This window comes from Gallinula chloropus (genome assembly GCF_964237585.1).
Source record: "Gallinula chloropus genome assembly, chromosome: 1".
In the NCBI taxonomy this organism is placed as follows: domain Eukaryota; kingdom Metazoa; phylum Chordata; class Aves; order Gruiformes; family Rallidae; genus Gallinula; species Gallinula chloropus.
Genome location: NC_140085.1, coordinates 123103031 through 123126462, shown reverse-complemented (window position 1 = coordinate 123126462; position 23432 = coordinate 123103031). Strand labels below are relative to the sequence as shown.

At 42.0% G+C, this 23432-nt stretch overlaps 1 protein-coding gene across 1 annotated transcript in view; it reads left to right on the top strand.

Moving 5' to 3' along the window:
* PRRG1 (proline rich and Gla domain 1) overlaps positions 1-23013 on the top strand; it is a gene marked incomplete at both ends in the record, with an annotated part of 31823 nt that extends 8810 nt beyond the window's left edge. The window contains 3 exon segments of the mRNA XM_084279387.1: positions 8774-8823; positions 14625-14785; positions 22489-23013. Coding sequence (XP_084135513.1) covers positions 8774-8823; positions 14625-14785; positions 22489-23013 — 736 coding nt within the window.
* Positions 23014-23432: the final 419 nt, after the last annotated feature.

Here is a 23432-nt window from a genome sequence, read left to right as displayed (position 1 = left end):
CGTAATGATACATAGATTCTTTGGAAAACTGTGTGATCCTAATACCAGAAGGTTAACTGGTTCCTGAACTTTACCAAATTGTTGAACTGTCTGACCACAAACTGTAGAAGATGCTAAACTAGGTATTAAGGTGAAGGTTAGGAAGGTAAATGGTGAGCTTCTCATTCACCAACACCCCCAAGTCCTCCTCCTCAGGGCTTCTTCCCATCTGCTGTCCAGCCTGTAGCAGTGCTTGGGGTTGAGGTGCTATGGCAAGAGTCTTAGAGCAGGAGCATGGACAGAGTGAGCCTTCCCCAGTAAAGTTCTGGTTATCAGTGCTTTTGAAACTTCATGGGATAGAGAATACGCCTGGAGAATAATCACCAAATCTCCTCCTTATTTATTGATTTCCTTTCCAGTTTTTAAACCTATTTCTACTTCTGTCCTAAACAGCATCTTACAGCAGCAAGTTCTGTAACTTAGGTGCTGTGTGAAAGTTCAGGTCCTTTGGTTTATTACATGTGTTTCAGCTTAGGTCAGTGGGTACCCTGCTGTTTCTCCTGTTGTGAGAAGTAATGGTTAGCTGTACTGTGTTTATCTTTTCTTCTCTGGTCATAAGTATGCAGCGTAACGACCAGTTTACCTGGGCAGAGACTGTGTGTTATGGTTAGATCAGCTGAATGTCTGTCTACTTTAAACTGAGTGGGTTGTTATGGTCCTTGGTTTGTTGCATTAGGAGATGGTCTGAACTGCAAAATGAAAGCTGGCTTGTTGGTAATTTACAAAACACATGCCAACATTTAATTTGTATGAAAACAGAGGCACAAAACAGGGAAGGAACGTTAAATGAGTGCACATTCAAAGCTGCTTGTAATCTGGGAAGGTTGTGAGTGAAAATGTGCTATGCAGTCTGCAGCAATTCTGATATGGTTCATGGGACTTATTTTCTTTAAATGCACTAGCAGGTCCATTGACTATTTTATCTTACTATAAATTTTAAAGAAATAAATGATCGTTATTCAATAAGCAGCTGTCACTTTACTAGTATAACATAGGAGTTTATCAATATGTTATTTAAAACTTGAGTCACCTCTAAATGTGAGGCAGAAGGATCATAATGTAGTTTTCCTGGCTTATTGTGTATTGATTTTTTTTTTTTTGTGTTACTTTATTATTTTAGAAGCCAGTAACAGATTTTTAAGAGGGTGTTATTGAAAATACTGACAATGGTGATCATAAAGACTACAAAATTAACATTCAGTTTAATTGCAAGTTTTCACTCTTGGGAGAGGGAATGTGTTTGGGGTTTTTTTTTCCTTTGGGGGAATTATTTTTGAGGGAGGTGAGGGGTGGCTAAGTAGTCTTCTGGTTCCCAGATAGTGGGCTTTTTTCTCGTGTTTCTGAGGAAACACTCTTGTATTTTAGGTTTTTAGCTCTTAGACTGGGCCTGTGGTATCCTGTGTTTGCTTTCCACAGTGAGAACACAGCATTTGAAGGCAAGAGACAAGCGCATAGAATCCTTTAGGTTGGAAAAGACCTTTAAGATCATCCAGTCCAACCATTAATCTAGCACTGCCAAGTCCAACGCACAGACTGCTTCAGAAGTCTCTTTCACTGTGGTGAGGTTTTTTGTTTCTGGCTGGGTTTCTTTGGGTTTTGGGGGTTTATTATTTTTATTTTTGTCCTCCAAACGATACTATAGGTCAGCCTGGCATTTCGGGCTGCTGCTCCCAGCAGGTTCTGGTTGAGAGGTATTCCTCCTCACTGGCTTCCCACTACTCCCTACTTTGAGGGAGAGCCTCATGTTTACCTCTGGTTTTGTAAGTTTGTTTGTGAAAGTAATTTTATAGCTCCACACTGTCGCCCTGTAACAGAATCACACAGAATCACAAGGTTGGGAGAGACCTTTGAGGATCGTCAAGTCCAACCAATTCCCATCCTAAGCTAAACCATATCCCCAAGCACCTCACCTGCAGGCTTCGGCTCTTTGCAGAGGAATGGTTTACCGATAGCTTTCTTCCTCACGGCTTCTTACAGCCTGGAGCATAGTCCTGCCGTGTGCCTGGGGTGTTTGGCTCGGGTGGGGAGCGGCAGCACCGACCGCGCTTGGGTTCGCCTGGCAGAGTCGTTCCGGAGCGCTGGGGCGGGACTGCGTTGGGGTGGAGGCAGATCCCGAGATGGGCTGTAGAGAACGCGCCTGCTGCGCTCCCACCGCTGCGCAGCGTTCAGCTCAGGGAGCCGAGTTAGGGGCATCCCAAAGTCAAGTTCCCGGCAAAGGCAGGTCCCGGTAAGGCTGCGTTACTCCTCAGCACGGGCGGATGGTTCTGCGGACTGGCTCCTGTCGCGCTGCATTCCTGGCCGGTGCCAGTGCCGTCCCGGGCAGCGCTTGGAGGGCACTGCTCGCCGCCCCTGTATTTACTTCGGTTGGAGTCCAGCCTAAATGAGAATAGATACTATCAAAGTAGCTGACAACTTGTGTTTGATTTGGAAGCTGGTACTTAAACAGTAATTAGGTCAGTGAGCACCAGAGCTACAATGAAGCTGTTTTCCTGTTTCTGTTACCTTTCCCACTTTCCTACTTCAGTCATCAGAGTTCTCTGTCCTGTAACACGCTTATTCTTGTGACTTGATACTGTGCTAATCCATACCACCCCGGCGTTCCCAGACACCTCTTACGCGCTGGCTACACTCTTTCCCTATTACCAGCAGTACAGGCTGTGGCTGGTCCTAAGCAGAGTATGTACTTGCTGACTATCTACTTCCCGGTGATGAAAATGAGCAGTGGATTCACGGCCACCAAAAGCTCTGTGCTTCCTGAGATGCTGCCGCAATCGGTGAGCTTCATCCTTACTTCACGGGGAACATTAACGGGTTTTCTCCATCCTTCTTAGTCATTGATTTTTTTTTGCGGAAAAATTTAGGGTAGCCCAGGGGAAGAAATAGCAGTTAAAAGGTGTTGAGGTGGGGAACACAGTAGAATGGATAAGGACTGTGGTATCATCGCATCGTACTGTGAAAGCTTTATTTAAATGTTCACCATTGTCACTTGAAAAAGGAAAGGGTGGATTATCCAGTTGACTACTTCAAGTTTGAATTCCCATAGACTGCAAAGTCGTTAGCAGTATTTACAGAAGAATGAGGTGTCTGAAATGCTGCTATGTGGGCGGGTCAGGAAGGCAAGGGCTGTTGGGGATTAGGGCAGTTCTGGTTTCAATACAGATAGTTAAGTGTTTGATTACACTTCCCGGGAACTGCCCTGCATGGTCCCCAGGAGCCTGAACACAATGAAACCCACCAAAAGTCTCTCTCCTGGAAGGGTGAGTGACGCTGCTTTTCCTGCCACATGTCCTACTCGTGAAAATGTGTGTATTGGGAGAATGTTCTCATTGGTTTTGGAGGGGAGGGGAAGGAAGAGGTGTCTTGGCTTACAGCAACACTCCCCCTTTGAACTGGAGGAGCCTGGAAGCAACTAGAGAAAACCACTCAGACTATTGTCCCAGTTTTAAAACAACAAAAAGTGCTAAGTATTTTAAGGACGGGGTAATGAAGCTGAGACAGCTTAGATTTCAGTTTCAACCAGCTGAAGTCCTCCTATCCAGCTGCAGTCATGAGGAACCACCTTCCCTCTGCTAACAGGGAGGTGTTTGAGTTGCACTTGAATGGTAGTTCTGTGAGTAATGATTTATTTTATTGCTTTCAAGACGTGATGGCAATTTGCAAAGTGTAGGTTTCTCGTAGTGATCTGGTTTGTGGTTTCAGGGCCCTGTGTAATCAAAATTGATGATGTGTTAAATGGTGGTTTTGGATAGCATCTACAAGCAGAGTGGTGGCTTGTTGGAGGTTTTTTTCAGTTCTTTATTTCGGTCTTTGTCTCAGGTAGTCTCAGGCGGGACAAACCTTTTGTATCCTTGTCTGATAGAGCAGTTATCGAAGTCTTCCATCCGTCTTCATTCCCACCCAAATTCTCAGGATAACCTTGCTGTTGCAAACCAACCAACAGAACCTAATAAAAGCGAGCTTTGCCCATATCCCTCAACTGTGGACTTCCTGTTCAGAGAAAAATCCATGTATTACTCGAGTGTTTGAATCCATGTAAATCTCTGTGAACGCTTCTCCTGGGGGAAAAGTTCTTTTGAAGCAGATTGGTAGAAGTAGAACTGTAGTCTTTGGTAATATTTTTTTCCAACGATGTAGGAGCCAAGTGTGATATGACTGGGATTTTTAGGTAGGCACATAACACATTTTCAGTAAATGGATGTCAGATAACTATCATCTGTCTCCCTGTGAAATTGTTTTAATGTTTCAGTTTTTCTTGTAGATCAACCTCCCCCAGGAGTGTTTCAGTTGTTGCATTGCACCTGGCTTGGGGCTGGGGGCTAGGGAAGGGGTGTTTATTTTTAGACTTGAACACCTACTGATGTTTTAGCTTGAACGAGAGTGATTTCATTAAAAGCTCCAGAAGAACCGAAATATTTATAATTTCTTTAAAGTTGTGTAGCTCTGTGTGGCATCTGGTTGTTAATTGCCTCCCAGTAGTCTCAGTAATTTTACAGATTACAAAGCTAAAACAAACAGCTATATCCCCCATTAGAGTTGTGTTACGGAACAAAACCAGCAGCTTCCCTCTTCCCTACCTGAAGACTGTAAAGTGCATCTCTCCCAGTCTGAGACAGGGTTGTGCTGGTCTTGCAGTGTTCAAAGCTCCTGGCAACACAGCAAGTGAGAAACTGCTGCTGACCTTACCCTTATTTTCCCTTCTTTTTGGAATCCCTTCCCTAAGGACACACTTTGTCCTGGGTGTTGTGTTGTCTTAGAATACATGGCAGTGAGCAAGAACAGTGAAGGCAGTTTGGACTCGTGTGTCCTCCATCAGATCTTCTGTCCTTTAATGCCATGTGCTGCACACAAATTTCCATTTAACTTACAGCTGGGGAAATGTTGCCAGGAGAGATGTATCTGCTGATAGAATATGGTTATCTTAACAAATGCCACAAGATCTTGCAGAAATACTGTTTTGAGCCACAACTTTTGATATCAAACTGAGTCAGTCTCCCAGTTTAAGGGACACACTGCGCTGCTAGAATATGATTACTGGCTTTGGAAACCTGTATAAAAAAATATTCTGTGCTTTTACATAGTGTATATGAGGTGTGGGCACCTTGAGGACTGAGTCAAAAATAATTAGGTTAGCTGTGAAAAGAGTTGTACAGCTTGGTTTGTTACTTCACTGCTAGTGTCTTAAACTTTCATGCAAAATGTTTTCCTCAGTGAGAAGCCACAGGACTGCTGGTAAAGCACAGTGCTGCTGGTAAATAGGATGAGCCTCATTGGTACATCTTCACTGTCTCATACTCATGCTGTCCCATACAATGGGAAATACAATGAGTTGTTGTATTTTCTACTGAAGTGGATGGTTGACTTAGTTTTGTTTTGTTCTTCACTGTTACACTGGCAACTGAGTAGGCAGGCAGAAAGATCGCTTGTTGGTCAGGTGTGTCAGCTTGCTATCACACTCTGAATTTGACCCTCAGCTTGGCTATAGTGCTGTTCATGTTGTCCACCTGATTGTCACTTTTTCCACAAGCAAACCTAAGATGGTGTGTAACTTCTTGGAGAGCGTGGAGGGGATAATATAGAAGATAGTTGGTTGAGGGATTCCTGAAACAATAAGTATCATCTGTGGGGTGTTTGGGGGTTCTTTTTTTGTTCTTGCATTTGTGTATATGTATGAAAAACACTGGTCTGACACCATAGAACCATCCTAGCCTTCAATAAGGTTTGTGAAGACTTAAAAGCAGGAAACTAAATAAAGACTTGGGTAGAGGAATAAATGAGTCAGTAACGTGTCAGGGTGTTCCTGTAGTGCTGTCAGTCCTCTTCAGTTTTATTAGCTGGATGATGAAGGTAAAAAAAGATTATATTTGTCTCTGGTCCCATCTTCCAAACAGCCTTAGAAGTATTTAGTCAATTTGAACCAAGACTGTCAAGAGAGTTAAGGAACAAAATGTGATTAATCTCTTTCGCTTTAGGAGAGGGGGCAGTTAAGCAGAGGGCAAAGACCCAAATGGTGTCTGCAGTGGAAGAGTTTGTCCTGTGAGTCTAATGTCCACTTAGTGTGGAAGCAACTATTGCCCATGTCTGCAATTAGCCTCTTGCCCAGCAGGTATGTGGGTGTCACAGCAGGAAACTAGCCATGGTTTATGGGAGCTTGGCAATGAAGAAGTTTGGGGAGTTGTGGAGAGGGAAGGCAGGAGAGGTAAAAAGGACACCTTTGCAGGAAAATGGCTATAATTAGTTTCAGGGAGCTTGGAATACTTGCAATGCTGTAAGAATCTAATATTGATTGTTGAAGGGAAGTTTTTGCACCACAGCCACTGGAAAGCTCTATTTGATATTTCCTAGAGAAGGGCACAATGGTGCCTTTTGTAGTGAAGTCAAGGTGAGAAGACATGTAGCTTGTATTTTGCTGCCAATCCAGCACATCTCTGCTTTATCATTAGCTCACAATATACTTGCACCAGCTCCCACTGAAGAAAATAAAAGGTGGTTTTTCTGTGGTGATTTTTCTTTTCTCCTTTCCTCTTCCACATTTCCCCCCATTTCCCAATCTGTGTATGTCAGCATTCTGATGCTCGTGCCCAAAGATTATGTACCTACTACGTACCAAGCACCTACTGCCAGGTGCCAAGGCAGCTCTGCAGGCTGAGACAGTGTCACACTGCTCCTGGTAGAGAAATGTTCTGTAGCCAGGGAAGAGGCATGCCAGTCCCCTTGTTTCCACCATGGTTCCCAGTAGGCAGAGCTGTCTAATTGTGACGCAGCATGGATGTAGATGTGTGTTTTGTGCCACCACCCCCCCACCCCAACACCTTTTCCACACATTGTTGGAATCTACAGACAAGTTACTTGTTAGAAGGGTGAAATATTAAAGACTAACTGAAATTTAATGCAGAAAAATGGGCCTATTAGATAGGGGAATCCTGGCAAGGTGCGTTTCATACATGGTATTACTGCAGCTCAAGAGAGTGAGTGAGTGCTCGTGGTTCCTGCTCTTGTATTGCTGGGTGCCTTATTTGAGGGGCTGTGGTACAAGCAGCCACCTGAAGCTGGCGGGGTAATAAATGGCAGAAGAAACTCCTGATCTTTTAACAGATGAGTAGTTACACCAGTAGTAAAAATTTTTGTGACCTCTTTGTTATTAAAAGCTTGGCAATTTCTTCAGCACAAATATTTGGATTGTAACAGTGTCACTACTTGGGGGACCACATTGTATTTTATTCAAGAAGCAAGTGGCAAAAGTGTGTGTTTTGTCTTGGCACAGAATAGTCTGCTAAGAAAAATTCAGGCTATTAAAAGAGGTTGTGTATATTCTGAAGAATTCTTTTAAACCCTCTGTGTCTGTTACCCTACAATCCTTAGCAATGCAAAGCTAAACGCTGTGGTAGTGAGATTTAAGAGTGCTGTAATGTCTGCTGTTCATTCACGTTTATTTGCATTTACAGAGATTTTATGAACTTGCTTTAAAATCAGTTTACTCTCCCATCCCACACGTCTTGTACTCCCAACCCTACAGTTTTGTTCTCAGCCTCACATGTCTTTATAGAGCTGCATTCACTTCGGCAGCGGCCCTTAGAAGTGCTGCATTCTGCTCTTGCATGATGAATTACAGTGTTGGACAGGCTGTGCTGGCAGTGTAAACTTTTCCTCTTTATTACAGCCGCCATGGCCAACCTTTGTACACAGTTATCACTTTTTTACAGAGAGGTTTGCTTATGAGGTTTTGGTTTTATGGAGGTAGAGGACATTAGTACGGTATGATAAGTTGATGTGTAACCTGGCCTCTGAGCTAGAACTAATGCTAACTTTTAGGAGTAACATATTATTTAAAAATAACCCAACAAGCTAAAAGCTAAACAAACTCAAACTTCAAATCTCATGGTGTTCTACCGACTTGGTTAGGCAGCTACACCTTTCTCCTACTTAGCTGAAAGCTTTTATTTTCTTAACGTTTCCCATACTAACAAAGACTGCAGGAAACTGAGAACTGCCCCTCGAAATACTCATGCTGCCTTCAGATGCAGTTCTTGTTGGCTCTCTGCCCGGTGGGTGCAGTGAGCTTCAGGCACTTTCTTGAGTGAGAGCATCTCTTGTCTGTTCTCTTTCCAAGGTGAAATGTAAAGTACATGTATGTTCTTGTAGGGCAGGTTGGGATCCCCACATGTATTGCAAGTTTCTTTGCCAAATCACAGGTCTTGTTCTGCCCTTGAACTTTATGTAGGCGTCCTGTTTTAATCAGTCAGCAGACTGAATGAATTTGCATGTGTTCATTCTGACTTTAAAAAGATCTGATCCATAAACTAAAGCTAATGAGTTGACTTGATGGTCTCAGCAGAGTGAATTAACTCCTAGATAAGGTGTAAGTGATTGCAGTGGAGAATGTAATACCTTTCAAGTTCAATTAGGTAAAACAGAGGTTGCAGATTCATTTAAAAAGATACACATCTTCTGTTTCATATTACCATTTTTGCATATTCTAAATGTGGAAAGCTTTGAAAAAGGTTAAAGCATTCACCATTTCACAAGTTATCTTCCCCTTGCGGCAACCCCAGTAGTATTCCAGTAATACTGAAATCAGCCACATGCAGTACTGGTACACCTCAGATGAGGGATTAGTCTTGATCACAGGGTTTCTAACACTGATACATTTGTAACAAAAAGTTGGTATTCCAGATAAACTTTCCCAAGTTCATTGTGATTCACAAACTCAATAGGATGTTTCCTCTTTTGTTTACAGGCTCGATATTTGCAAGTTCCCTGCCTTGACAGTGATCATCATGGATAGTGGTAAGTTTATTAACTTTGTGATGAGTGTGCGTTCTTTATTATTCCCTATGGAGTGGGCATTAACACACCCCAAAACTCCTCTGCTCAAAAGCCCAGTCAGTTTGCACCAAAAATGTCCTCTGTTATTGAACAGCTTTTGGTGTTACATATGATGCAGATCTTTGCCCACACTAAACTGAACTGGAGTCATAGTACTGTTCTGACAGAGAAACTGTGTGCATAATAATCATCACAGACTCATTTGTAGACCTTTGGAAGCCAGCTGCACAATGAAGACCATAGAGCTGAATTTCTAGCCTTGAATATGTTATTTTAACTGTTCTTAAACTTGTCCCAGTAACTCCAGAGCAGGTTACTTTTTAAGCTTTCTAAGTAAATGCTCAAGTCATTTTTTTTTTCCCTCTGCCCTGTGCAAACCAAATAGTTTTATTAAGACCACCTGCAGAAAGATTTGACTTTGCATAGCTGCAGCTTCAAATTAAAACTTAAACGGTTATTTAATAGTATTTAGTGGTGATTTAAATCTGCTTAGATGTTGGGAAGGAGTCAGAGAAAGGGAAGTCTCAGTAATGGTCTCAGTAGAGCTGTTTTTGGTGTCAAGGGTGCTCTGGGCAACACTTCTGAGTCAGAATATTTTTCCCATACTGTTGCTTCCTGTTCCTTCTATCTCTTGAAGACCTGAAGCCTATTTTCTCTGCCTTGGACAGCTTCAGCTGGCAGACTGAGACATGTTTATCCTCTTGTGTCCTTGCTTGTCTCTTTCTGATTTTGATTGAATTTCACCTTGCTAGAGTATCTGTTCACTATTGTAATAGCACACAGGTCTTTTGGAGAATGTATAATAGATTGATCTGACTGTATTACTCTCTTCAGTAATAGCAAGTGAAACTAAGACCTTGAAATTTTTTTTGTAGCATTCTGATGCATAAAAATGTGTTAAAAGATAAGTATTACAGTTGCACACAGAGTACAAGCATGTTTGAAGAAATAAATGTTTATGCAAATGCATTGAATTTGGTAGTTGTATAATTGAATTTCTATTCTAGAATAATTGAGGGAGAGGAAGATACTTCAGATAGATACAGAAGACAATCAATCTGTCCTGGGTTTCAGCGGGGATAAAGTTAATTTTCACAGGGAGCTGAGAGGGACAGCCAGGACAGCTGGCCCAAAGTAGCCAAAGGGATATTCCATACCGTAAGACATCATGTTCAGTATCTAAGGGGGGAAGCTGACTGGGGAGGAGGGGTCATTGCTCAGGGGTCAGCTGGGCACTGGGTTCCAGGTGGTGATCCAATTGCATTGTGTATCACCTGCTTTGTGTATTCTTTTATTACTATCACTGTTATATTCTTCCTTTGGTGTCCTAGTGGTCTGTCCTTATCCCAACCCATGAGCTTTACCTTTTTCTTCCAATTTTCCTCCCTATCTCACCAGGTGAGGGAGGATTGAGTGAGCAGCTGTGTGATGCTGAGCTGCTATCTGGGGCTAAACCGTGACAGTCCTTTTTGGTGCCCAACGTGGGGCCCAAAGGGTTGAGATAAGGACAGACCTGACCAGAGCATGTTAAAACAAACTTGCTCTATGCATGTATTATGTTAGTTAACAATGGCAGTGGTGTGTAAACCCTTACTGGCAATATGTATTCCCTGCAGTGCTTGTTTATCACCTTTGGGAAAAGGATCAGGAGTCTCATTTTGCTCTGTGTGATATCAACTTATAGCATGAACGGTCATGAGGTTAAGCTGGTATTTTGTATGTGATGTTACTGTTGTGCCTGTGCCTCAGACAATACCTATCAGAATGTATTAATAATCACACCCAATCTATTGGGAAGACAGGGAATGCTTTCGCTTGCTCTTCCACCTCCCCTTTTTTCTTCAGGCTGGTTACAACAGTGTTTGACAATTTTGAATACCCTTGGGGTGTTCAAGCCAGGACCATGTTATTCCTGTGTCCTCTGAAAGTGTTTCACGTCTTGATTATGGTTACAAAAAACTTACCTCCCAGAGATTTTCCCTGATGCTGGATAGTCATGGGTGGCATGGCATGTGAGACAATATGGGCAGGTATCCAGAGAACTTTTCACCTCCAGCGGTTTGGAACTTCACTCCTGAACAGCTACAGGACCCCGATGAAGTGATAGAAGGGTTGAAAATAAATGCAGTGGCTGAGACACAAGATACTGCACTGAACTGAGTCCTGGCCACTCTCTGCCAAAAACTGCTCAGTAGTAGGCAGTGCTACTGAGGCAGGGGGAAGAGGGGGAGAACTGACCCATGAGAGGCACTGCAGCTGAACCGAAAATCGCCACTCATGCTGTGGATCCTGTCCTGGCTTTTGTCCGCAGTAGAGTGTTTGTACAGGAGGCTGGGAGGGGACACAGCCGGGACAGGTGACCAAAACTACCCAAAGGGTGAATCCATACTGTAAGAAGTCATGCTCAGTCTGTAAGGGGGCAACTGGCCAGGAAAGAAGGGTCGCTGCTTGGGGCTGGGCTGGGCACTGGGTTATGGGCAGTAAGTAAATTCCATTGTGTATCACCTCACCCACTTTGTATACGATTTTATTAGTACTGTTGCTGTTATTTTCCTCCTTTGCTGTCCCAGCAAACTGTCTTTATCCCAACCCATGAGTGTTAATTTTTTCTTTGGATTCTCTTCTCCATTCCACTGGGGAGGAGGAAGACCGAGCGAGTGTCTGCATGGTGCTTAGCTGCCAACTGGAGCTAAACCACAACACTCTCCTACACAATGCCAAAACCATAATTTTGATTTTTTTCCCTTTATCTTGCATTTGGTGGTTAATGTCCTTAACAGAGTGAAAAAGCGAGTTTATCTTGGTTCATTACTTTATTCTTGCCACACGCGATTCTTCCCTCATTATCTTCAGCTCTGTAGTAACATCTGGAGGGAGTTCAGCCATGCTGTGGCTTGCCTAGGCCAGCCAACCCAAAGTGCTTTTTAACACACTCCTATGCAATTATAACTGAATGTCTGTGTGATGATGGCATTGGAATACTAAGAAGTTAAAGTAGTTTCTGCAGTATGGTTTCATTATCTCTTTTTATAGGATTCATCAGGCAATGACTGATTCTCATTAAATCACAGTCTTTCAATCAGTATCTCCATCAAGATTGCTTTGATCAGTGTATGTTTTTATGTTTCCTTGCTACATTTGTATCGACTTCTCAACAGGATTTAAAGTCACTAGGCATGTGCAGGGCATGAAAAATGCCGAATCAAAACAAGTTAATGTACAACATTTTTTACAACCTTGCAGGGTCTGAAATTATTCCTGGTTTGGACTAATTATAGATCATTATTTATCAGATAAACCACACCCCATCAGAATGTATTTTTCTCAGCTGGATTTTTTGTCTCTGATGTTTGCATTTTCTGTACTGTGTTGTAAGAGAAGAGACTTTCTGAATATGAATTGCTAAATAAAACGTTGGGGGTTTTAGATATTCAAGAATGGCCAGTATATGGCTGTTGAATATTTGAAAGTTTTGCTGTTCTTCATCAATGTATTTTGAAGCATAAATGTGTGTTTAGCTCTTCTTGGAAAGCTAAACTGCTACGTAGAAACTCAAGCCAATGTATATGAAATGCAGTCTTTTGTAACATACCAGATTTTAAACCTTGATACTCAGTTTTCTTCTTTGGTAAACTGGAAAGTGCATGCAGAGACAAAGATCTGTGTGTTGTTTCTGAGAGCCAGAAGGTTTAAATCAGAGTATTTTCAGACACCCATTTTTTCCTCTTTACTTCTTTTCTCTCTGCATCCAGTACAAAGTTGTCATAGTTTCTCTCATTGCTCTTGTTAGGGATGGATTCCAGCTGTGAAATGAAATTGCCCAGGTTTTATCTGCTGAAGGAAGGGAAATTTGATTTATAGTGTATTATCTACTCTTGGTGACTCCATATATGGGCACTCTTAAGAGAGTCTGGGCCATATAGCTTCAGGAGTGCCCACAGAAGGAGTTGGTGAGAAGCAGGTAGGACCTGGTCAGTCCACCCCTGTGAGTGTCTCCATGCTGGCTTCCTGATGGGGACAAGTCCTTCAGCTCATCACATTTAGGTGGTCATTGAGGTGTGTTCAAAGAAACCAAGTTCTTCAGGCCTGGAAGGGTACCCAGGAGAATTGGGTAGGAAATGGAAAGAAGCAATCCTTTTTTTTTTTTTTTACTTTTTTTTCTTTCCTTTTTGAAGAGTTGTTTTTTGAGTATTGCTTTCTGTGTCCCTTAGTCAGTGAACTTATACAGTAAGAGATGCCCATGTGCTCACCTGTCGTGCTGTAGAAGGCAAAAATTGTAATAGCTGCAGTTGTGGGCACTGAATCTCCAGCAATGTCATGAGTAGTGTAATTTGTGTGGTACGTATATGTATCACATGTATTCAACTGAAAGTATAGGAGTTTTGGAGTTTTATCTTCAAATCTTCATTTAATCCTTTACAAAAGGAAGGTGACTGTCTAATAATGTAGGACTAAGTATACCACAGAGACTAAACAAAAGGAAATTAAAGTAGATCAGCCTAATTATGGTAGTAGCCTCGCTGCTGAAAACCATGCTTTTCTTTTAAACAGGTGTGGTGGAATTTATCTTTGTAGACTTGATGCTCTTTTTTAGAATTCAAAAGCAGATGATGAAGAAAAAAGGAAAACCAAACTAGCAAACTAATTCATAGAAAATAATAGATAAAATAATTTATTTAACCAGACAGTGTCTTTCCTTCATCAGACAGTGAGCACTTGTCTTCATAGCATATCAGTGGTCCCAGGCTAGCTGTAAATGAGCCAGTGCAGATATGATTGCATGGATCAGGAAAGTGGTATGAAGGTATTACTATGGCAGTGCTTTGAGTAATTAGCCATCTTGCTGGTGGTGCTAGCCCAAGACCAGTGTTGTCTTGACATCATGTTCTTGCTTTCTGACCTGAAATACCTGGAGAATTTCTGCATTGTCCACTGCCAGATGTACCTCTCAGGTAATTCAGTCTGCTGGAGCCTTCCAGATGCTGTGTATTACTGTAAAAATCACTGGGTCATGGAGTTTGAGGGAGAGCTGAAACATCAGAGAGAGGAGGTTGGTTCCAGCACTCTTCTTTGAACAGAAAACCCAGGAAGGCAAATAAAGAATACCTGTATCTGAACATTGGTTGACTTTTGGGAGTTATTTGATTTATTGAGTAAGGTGAGGCAATTTCCCCACACACCTCAAAAAGGGGTCACTATTTCAGGGTTGACGTTTCTGGAGTGAAGGGAGCAAGTCTGCTTCAGAGTTGCTTAAGAAAACTTCTAGACTTAAACTTTGATAAATGCAGCTGTTCTGGTGTGTAGGACTCTGGGTAACATTCATAAATATTTATATCAAAAACTTCAGAGCATTCTGGCTGAGATGCCCTCAGGCAGTTGCAGATATCCTTTTGGATGCTCACAAGCAGGATTTGTTTGCTCTGTGCCATCTCAGTTTAATAAATTGCTTGAACTGAGCATGTGCCCGTCTCTTCTGAGCCCTCTCGGGCGCCAGCTTCAGTCTTGTTTAAGCATACATGACTGTGATGCTGAATCGAGGCCCGTGGTGTTTATGACATTATAGCAATAACTGCTGGAATTGTAGGCCCAACTACTTGCAGTGGTGAATAAAACTTGGAGAAGCCTTTTATTATATTAAATAAAAGGGAGGACTTGGAGAAGGCTCTTTATTTCTCAAAAGCACTTTTCTTTTTTTGAGCTGTTTTAGCATGAGGTTTTGGATATCTATTTTAGAAGTGACCTTTGTTTCTTCTCTTATTCAGTGTTCTTAACAGAGGACAAAGCCAATTCTGTGTTAAAAAGATACCCAAGAGCCAACACGTTTCTGGAAGAATTAAAGCAAGGTGACATAGAGCATGAATGCAGAGAAGAAATCTGTAGCTATGAAGAAGCAAGAGAAGCATTTGAAAATGAGGAAAAAACGGTATGTTTTGGTGTGTGTGTTTAAAAATTGTTGAGGTTTGTTGATACTAAATTTTTGGTGATGCTGAATGCTTTTGTGTTTCCCTACATTATATTAGATTTTTTTTCTTTTTGGCCTGTTTCTTTAAGTAAATAAAGTGTACAGCAGAGCAACAATAACTTTTAAATCCTTTGTTCCAATTAAGCTGAGTTTTAAGGACATAGAAGTCTCAAAGATAATTAGTTAATTATTCTTGTAAGTGTTGCAGGCGTTGGCAGCTGGGAATTAAAAGAACACGAATTAATACCCCAACTTGAGAAAAGGTGGGCAAAACTGTCACCTGTTTGTCAGCACTATTTACCCAAATAGCCTATGTACTGCTTCTCCTATCATTATATACTTAAGTCTAACTTGGATATCATAAATGCAGTTGTCTTGCTTGAGAGAAACGATGGGAATGTGACTGTTACAGGGATTATAAAGAATCAGATAATCATAGAATGATTAGGGTTGTAAGGGACCTTGAAGATCATCTAGTTCCAACCCCCCTGCCATGGGCAGGGACACCACCTCTCACTAGACTGGGCTGCACAAGGCCCCATCCAGCCTGGCCTTGCACACTGCCAGGGAGGGGACAGCCACAGCTTCTCTGGGAAACCTGTTCCGTGCCTCACCACCCTCCTAGTCTTCACTTATGTCATTCCTTCTGGAATAACTTGTTTATTGAATATACTCACATGAAATGAGTGAGCAACTCAAAAATGTGTCCGTTTAGAATACACCTCTGAATCCCGGTTGCTGGTGTAGCTCAGGAAAGTGCTCAGCGCCCGGACTATTAATAGCCTAAAAATAAGAAAAGACTAAGTGGCCTCCTTCAGGCTAAAATCTGAAAGCCCCCAGAGAGTATTGTTAAGCAGCAGTGACCTAAGACGTGGAAAGAGTATTTTCAGTGCTACTCTGTGTTATGCAAGGGCAGTGATACATTAACTTGATGGGAGTGAGGCAGATACTGCCCACGCAGAATTGTTCCATGTGCCTCTTAGCTTCTCTAATTAAAAGCAGCTTGTGGGCTACTGGCTCTGCAAGCAATAGCTGCTCATCATACCCAAAATGTCTTGTATTGCTTGACAACAAATAAAAACAGCACACAGGTTTTTGATGGTGACATCTGACCTGCTTAATGCAATACAGCCAAGGATATTTTTCTTATTTTTAAATTCAAGACAGACATGGATGAAATTCGGGCTAAATTTGAGGAGAAATCTGAAGTGAAAAGCAGGTGCTAGAAAATGTCTCACAAGACAAAAAAAGCTTCTGTCTCATGTATGTTTTTACACAGGGAAATTTGTACTTTCAAGGCCAGTAGGTTAATGGACGAAGTGGCACAGGGGTCTTACGCAGGCGATGAATTCCACTCTTGGTGACTGAGCTCGACACCAAAAAATCACAGTGTGTAAAAGCATACTGAACTTCTAAAGTTCTTAGCATCTTTTTGTTGGAGGTCATACCTGAGGCTGGAATGAGAACTTTCTGATTTATTAAAATGAAGTAGTAAGATATGTTGTGTTTCTTCAGAGCTTCTTTCTGAAGCTTTAAACTCTATCCATTCACATGGTTTTTACTGCCCAAACTTTGCTTGGTGTGGCCATTCCTAATGATAGTTCATTCTGTGATTGAGTAGTGTGTACAGTGACCAACTTGTGTGAAATTCTAACACTTTTGCTTAAGTAGCACAAGAAATTCAAGCATAACCTGAACATGTTGCTTCTTACTGAAGCTTCTTCCCTCCCCCATTTAGAACCATTTTGTGTTTCAGTAGGTAGCATTTCCTTTGCAGAGGTATTTAGGAAATAGTAAAGTAATAGTAGTTATATTTCTGCTCTTGCCACAACCTTTGTGCCGCAATGGAGAAGGAGCCTCCTGACCTCTTATCCATTTCTACTACTGTATCCTTTCTGTTTAGCTGCTTTATTATGTGGCTGGTAGCTTGCTAATGGGCCAGGCTCTGCTGATAGTCAGTCGAGCCTGGCCAGCCTCATTTCCTTAGGCTTTATTTAGTCCATTGTTCCCCAGCAGTATCCGTCCTTGCAACCACTTAGTAGGATTTCACTTCTGTGTCCCAGGGGAAGGAAGTGGATGCAGTAGACTAGGATCATGACACAATATACTCAGAGTAACAAAGATGCAATTATTTCATACTATAGATAGACTGGAACTCAAATAGGGTCTTATTTATCTCATGGTAACTTTGTGTTATCTCTCTCCTTCATATTTTTTTCTCTCATCCACTTGGTTCATTGTTTTTTTTTTTTCTGCAGTATTTTAGGGATGTCTGCAACATCCAAATTTATAATGTTAAAATAATATCAAGCAGTTCCCTGAAGTTATTTTTGATGCATGAGGTTTTTCTTGGAAGTTAGCATTGTGTATGTTAAGTGTACGTGCCTAGCTGTCATGGAAATGGTAAATGCCTTTAATATTGTGTGGCCTTGGGGATTTTGATATGTTCAGATTTATTATCTAAAACAATAAAGCTGTAAAGATTATACTATTGTGTTATTAAGGCTAGAGCCAACAGGAAAGAATAAAAAACAGAATAGAAAAAATAGAATATAAAATTAATTGTTGACAACTATAACACGTGGCGGGGGGGGGAAGGAGCATTCATTATATATATGATTGGCTCTGAACTGGACTCCGTAATAAGATCTGAATTTTAATCTGTGAAGGCTCAAATCCAATGCTCAGCCATCCAACAGAACAAAATAAAAACTTGAGTGCTAAGAATCCAAAGAAATGAATAGGGATCAAAACAGAGAGCACAGTTATGTCATTGCACATCTTGAATGGACCATATACAGCTCTGATCTCCCTGTCTCCTGAAAAGCAAATGAGTAGCTGAGGAAGAACCAGAGGAAGTGACAGTTGATCAAAGTTATGAGAAGACTCGTGTAACAATAGATTGGAGTTAAATTGGGAATATACAATGATATCTGGGAGGAGCATGAAGATTGAACTGTAGTCAATCACTTGCCATCCTTCTGACAGGAGAAGTAAGAGGGCCTCAAAGGAAACTAGAAGGCGCAGGTTCAAACCAAATAGAAGTATCTCTTCTCACCACGGATAATAGAGCTTGTGGACTGCCTTGCCACAGGAACTCTTAGATCCTAAAAGCTTGTATAGGTTCAGAGAACCACAGTATAAATGGGTAGAAGATAAATCAGTCTGGAACCATTGAATAAAAGGGGTGAGCTCTGGCTAATGAAAGTTCTTGAAGTACAAATATGTGGAAGCTGGGAGACTATCACTGCCTGCTTATGTTTGAACTCTTCTTTTGGCAGTCTCTGATGATTGTTGTCAGAGAGGAGCTAACAGATTAGGTGAACCCGAGGTCTGATCTAGTAAGGCTGTTTATTTGTAGTACCTGTAGCCTGCAGGCAGCACTGCATGTGGTCCCTGGCAGTTGTCAAAGGTGGTTGAGAGACTCAAAAATTTGTTCAGAGGTTACTGTGTAAAGTATCTGGGTGTGATTGAAGCACTGATATTAATTTTATTTCCAATAACTTCTATTTTTAATTATACTGCACGCAGATTTTAAAGCTAGAAGTCACAGGTCTTCATTTATATTTCAAATTTCCCACGAAGTTTAAGTACTGTAGAAATTGTGAAGTTCTCTGTATAGGTCTATTCTTGCTAAACAAACAAAGCAACCACTAAAAAGCTTAGCAAGCAACTCAAACTCAACTGTAAAATGATGTGAGTACCAGTCTGTGTCTAATTATGGATGCTGGATAAATACCAGAAGAGGTGAATCTTTTCCTGCCACCTGAAATTGAGGGCAGACTAGAAGAAAACAGTGTGGCAGGCATGCTCACTTCCCATTATTGCTTTGTTCACATCTTCTGCCTACTGAATACCAAGCAGTCTTCTGACTGGCATATTATTAGAGCACCTTTAAAAAAAGTCAGACAGTTGACCAAGAACCATGTGAGGCTGGTGATGCCGCTAAATGTAGTAAAGGCTTCAGCTGAAATTTCAGCAGCAGTGTGCAAGTCTCTTACCTTTCATGTGGATCTCTTATTTGGTTCAGTGTTCAGATCCAGCTGACTGATGCTGACTCTGTTCTGTGCTGGAAATAAAGGGACAGTTCTGGTAAATTGGTCATAGCTGTCCTTGTGTGGGATGCCCTTGAGAATTCCTTTTGATCATTTCAAACTATATTTGCCAAAGCAGTAAGGATCCAGGGACTCACAGCCTCCCTCAGGTGTTTCTGCCTGCTCTGGTGTGGGTTCTCCATGGGCTGCTGTTGGAATTGCTACTTCTCATGGTCCTCTACGGGCCGCAGGGGGACAGCCTCCCTCACCATGGTCTTCTCCATGGGCTGCGGGGGAATCTCTGCTCTGGCACCTGGAGCGCCTCCTCCCGATCCTCCACTGACCTTGGGGTCTGCAAAGCTGTTCCTCTCACATGTTCTCACTCCTCTCTCTGACTGCAGATGTTCCTGGGTTTGGCAGGGAGTTTTTCCTTCTTAACCATATTATCCCAGAGGCACTACCACTGTGGCTGGTGGACTCAGCCTCGGGGCCAGCTGGTATTCACTCTGTCAGACACAGGTGAAGCTTCTACCAGCTTCTCACAGAAGCTACCCCTGTAGCCCCCTGCTTCCAAAACCTTGTCATGCAAACCCGATACAAAAGATTTCTTTTTAACAACTTAGTATTTTTTAGCTGTGTGCAGCTGGCTTTAGGCCTGTAGCACTGTCTTTTTTAACAGGGGTCTGTGTGTCTAAACTGCCCTGGAATTTCCTTTGCCTTGCACCTCAATGAAAGGGGATGCTAAACGACTTTTATGCTTAAGGCAATTCAAATTCTTACCTTAAGGTCTTTATGCACCTGTGTGGTCACACTATCAACGTGAATATCCCCCACAGCCATGCTCCCTATTCTGAACTAATTGCCTGCTACTCTAAGTAAACAGCTTCTCTGCTGCTTGGCCATGTCACAGAGTGACAAGAAGAGATGCTGGTATTTCAGCTTTTTGTAGAAGGTACAGAGATGCTTTCTCCAGCAGATACAGCTGAGCTACAAGTGACATGGAAACAGTACTAAAATACCAGTCCCAACTTAGTACCCTCCTACTGGAGAGGGTGCCTTTGCCTTGCAGTCTGCAACACAAAGCATATTGCTAGGGAAAAAAGTGATTTATTCTTTTTTATCAAAATCACCTTTCTCTTCCACACTCTTTAAATGACACATCTTTGCCCAGCGTATTGGATGATTTTCAGTAAATCTTGACAACTTTGGCCTCAAAAACAAATACTGTACTGTTCTACTCCTTTAACACTGTTGCAGCAGCAGAACAGTGAAGAGGGAAGTGTGCTTCCAGTGCAGTCAGTAGCCTCTAATAAGCCTAATGAATCCTTGTCTGATTTTTCAGTTGACTGCATATTTACTGTTTCCTTCCAGTACCAGAAGTACTACAACAAAGTTGTAGAGGGATGGAATTGTTTAGAAGGACACAGAGTGATAGGTCATGGGGTAATGACTGTAAGCTGAAGGAGGGAAGATAGGTATTAGGAAGAAATTCTTCCCTGTGAGGGCAGTGAGGCCCTGGCACAGGCTGCCCAGAGAAGCTGTGGCTGCCCCCTCCCTGACAGTGTCCAAGGCCAAGTTGGATGGGGCTTTGGGCAACCTGTTCTGGTAGAGGCTGTCCATGCCCATGGCAGGGGGTTGGAGATAGATGGTCTTTGAGGTTCCTTCCAACATAAACCATTCTGTGATTATTTATTCCACTAAATAATCTAGTTAGTTGTATCCAAACCAGATGGAAAAGTAATAGCTTCATTGCCTGGTGATCTGGTGGGAGAGGTGAAGTGATTGGTTTTGTTTTATTGTGCAGAGATCCCAAAAGACCTCAGTTGTGCAGCTAATGTAATTTTTTTTTTAATGCTAGTTCCCCCCCTCAAGTATGTTTTGGTAAAGTCAGCAAAGTTGATCTGGGGTTCACTGTGGAACAGTGCATCAGGAAGGCCCCTGTAGAGAAGTGTTTAGAGAGCTTAGTCCATCTTCCAAGACTTGCTTGCTTTGTAAGGCTACCTGACTTAGCTTAGAATATTTGGATCTGCATTCACATCAGAGAGGGGCAGCGTGATAAACTGCTTGTGATGTCAAGCCATGGAATTTAGGTAAAATACATGACCCTGGATTGCTGTAGGAATTAAGACTTTTTTCTTTATTCCTGTTCCTTTTTTGGAACTTGCACTGAGTGTAGGGCTAAGAACAACAACTGAGTTTATCTTTTAAAAGAAAATCTACAGAATAACCAGTTGTTTCATATCCATGGCATTGCTCTTAACCTTAGTAAATTGTGATCTGGAAGCATTGTGGGCATGTGGTTTGGTCATTGTGTCCTGGTCCTGACTTTGCCCAGGGCAAGTTTAGCCTCCATGGTAGAGGGGGCTGCTTCAGCACTCAAGCTGTGGCCTCTGAGACCACTTTGGTGGTGTTACCCACTGGAGGTGATCATGTGGCAGAAGTCCTGAACTAAAAAAATTGATGTATCCGGTTCATCTGTGCACGAAGTCAGTCGGTCTGCAACCTGAACACCTCATTTGCTGATCACTGAGCAATGACAGGATCAGTTTTACCTGCTGCCTGTTCGTAAATACTTGGTGTGAGACACAAGCTGTCAGTGAAAACAGATGGAGGCAGGAGTAGGAATGGGTCAGGTCTCTGCATTATTAAAGAAGACTGAAGAGTTCAGTTTCCTGCATGGGTTTGAGGGGCTCTTCTTAAATTATTCTTTTCTTAAATTATACATGACACTATATATGAGAGAGAGGTTATATTACAGGTGAGGATGACTACTTACTTGAGTCAGGGCATGCTTTTCTTTGTACAGTTTTTGCATAGCATTCACTGCAGAGAAAACTGGATGGCAACATTATCTTCGTGCTCCTGCTTGTGCATATTAATATAGCAAAGAGTGCTTTCTAGTGCCAGTGTCTCCCTTCATCTTTGTTTTCAGTTGTTCTTATTTTCACTCTCACTTTCTGTTCCATTTATCTGTAGCCGTGTTGTCAAAATTTCTAGAATACAATAAGCTGTGTGATACTCTCATGGTGCTGTAGCTATTTTTAACTGTGAACAGAGAATCTGTATCAACTTAAAATAAGCTGACAACAATGGCTTTATGAGCCAGAGGGTGGGGGAAGTTTAAATTATGAGATGACAGTACAACATAGTTGTGCTTTGCCAAAATGCTCTGTCATTCTAAAACAGTATTTCCTTGTCAAATTGTATTAGTATACTATTGCAATTTTAAAAACAATCCAACCCCTAACTTGTACCTTGAGTGGTGCTGAAAATTTTTGGCCCACCAGGTGGCTGATGTGCCTGCTGGTTAGATTTACTTTTTTTGTTACTTTTTTATCTAGTCATGTCTGTGCTGCATGCATGGAAATATTAAGTGAAGACACAGGAATCTTAAAAGCAGTGAGGGGTCAGCTCTAAAAAACAGAACCCCTTTTGTATCACTGGATCACACCAGAAGAAAATCTGGAAGTTGATTGTGCGTGCTTATCAACACCTGTACTCATTTTAACCATCAGGATTTGAAATGCCTTTCTTCCCTCATTCACTTAAACCAGCTTGATGAGAGTGCTTGTATTGTTGGGGTTTGTAACTGTCTCAGAGTTTCTGATTTCTCCTGTCTTGCTCTTCTAGAAGGAGTTCTGGAAAGTCTACAAAAATGGACTGCAGGGAGACAGACAGACAGGACATAACTGGTATTCATTTTACCTTGCATTCCCATTAATCATTGGCCTTTTTGTTATCCTCATTGTCATTTTTGTCATATGGAGATGCCTGTTTAAAAAGAAAATGCGCAGACAGTCGGTGTACGCGCGTAGGGGAGCGCACGAAGCGACGGGTGATGGTGCTGTGGCTGATGGCAGAGGGCCCCTTCCGCCGCCTCTCAGCATTGTTCATTCCCCACAGGAGGAAATGTATGAAGTCAGTGGGCTCTCTCCAGGAGGTCTGAGCTATATGGATGGACAGTCAGACTCAATATCCACAAGGCTCTCAAACTGTGATCCTCCTCCTTCATATGAGGAAGCCACTGGTGAAATCAGTGTGAGAAGAAGTGAAACTGAACAACATTTAGATCCACCCCCACAATACGAAGACATTGTGAATTCAAGTTCAGCCACTGCAATTGCACTATCTCCTGTTGTCACCAGTATTAAGTAAAGCAAGAAGAATGCTATGGACTTTTGAAAAACTACTAATCATTTTGTAGCACTTTATCTTGGCTTATTATGCATTTCTGTAACTTAACAGACTTGTACAATGAAGTTCACTTTTGGTTTAGATTCACTTGTTCTTTGGGTTTGGGATTTTTTTTGTCCTTACAACAGGTCTTCAAAGGTAAGGATTCTGTATGGAGAGTGTAGTGCAGATACAAATGTGGTGCTTTGTCATACTTCTCAAAAGTACCTCTGCTTTGAGGGACATCACTTGCTGTATTCCAAACGGTGTTCACATTCCCACAGGATTTGTGGAACCCCCCTCTCCATTCTTACTGCAGACTGTCAAGAGTTGCCTGAAATGGGGAATCCTTAAGCAATGTCGTAGATGAGTGTGAATAATGAAGAGGGCTGACTTTGCCT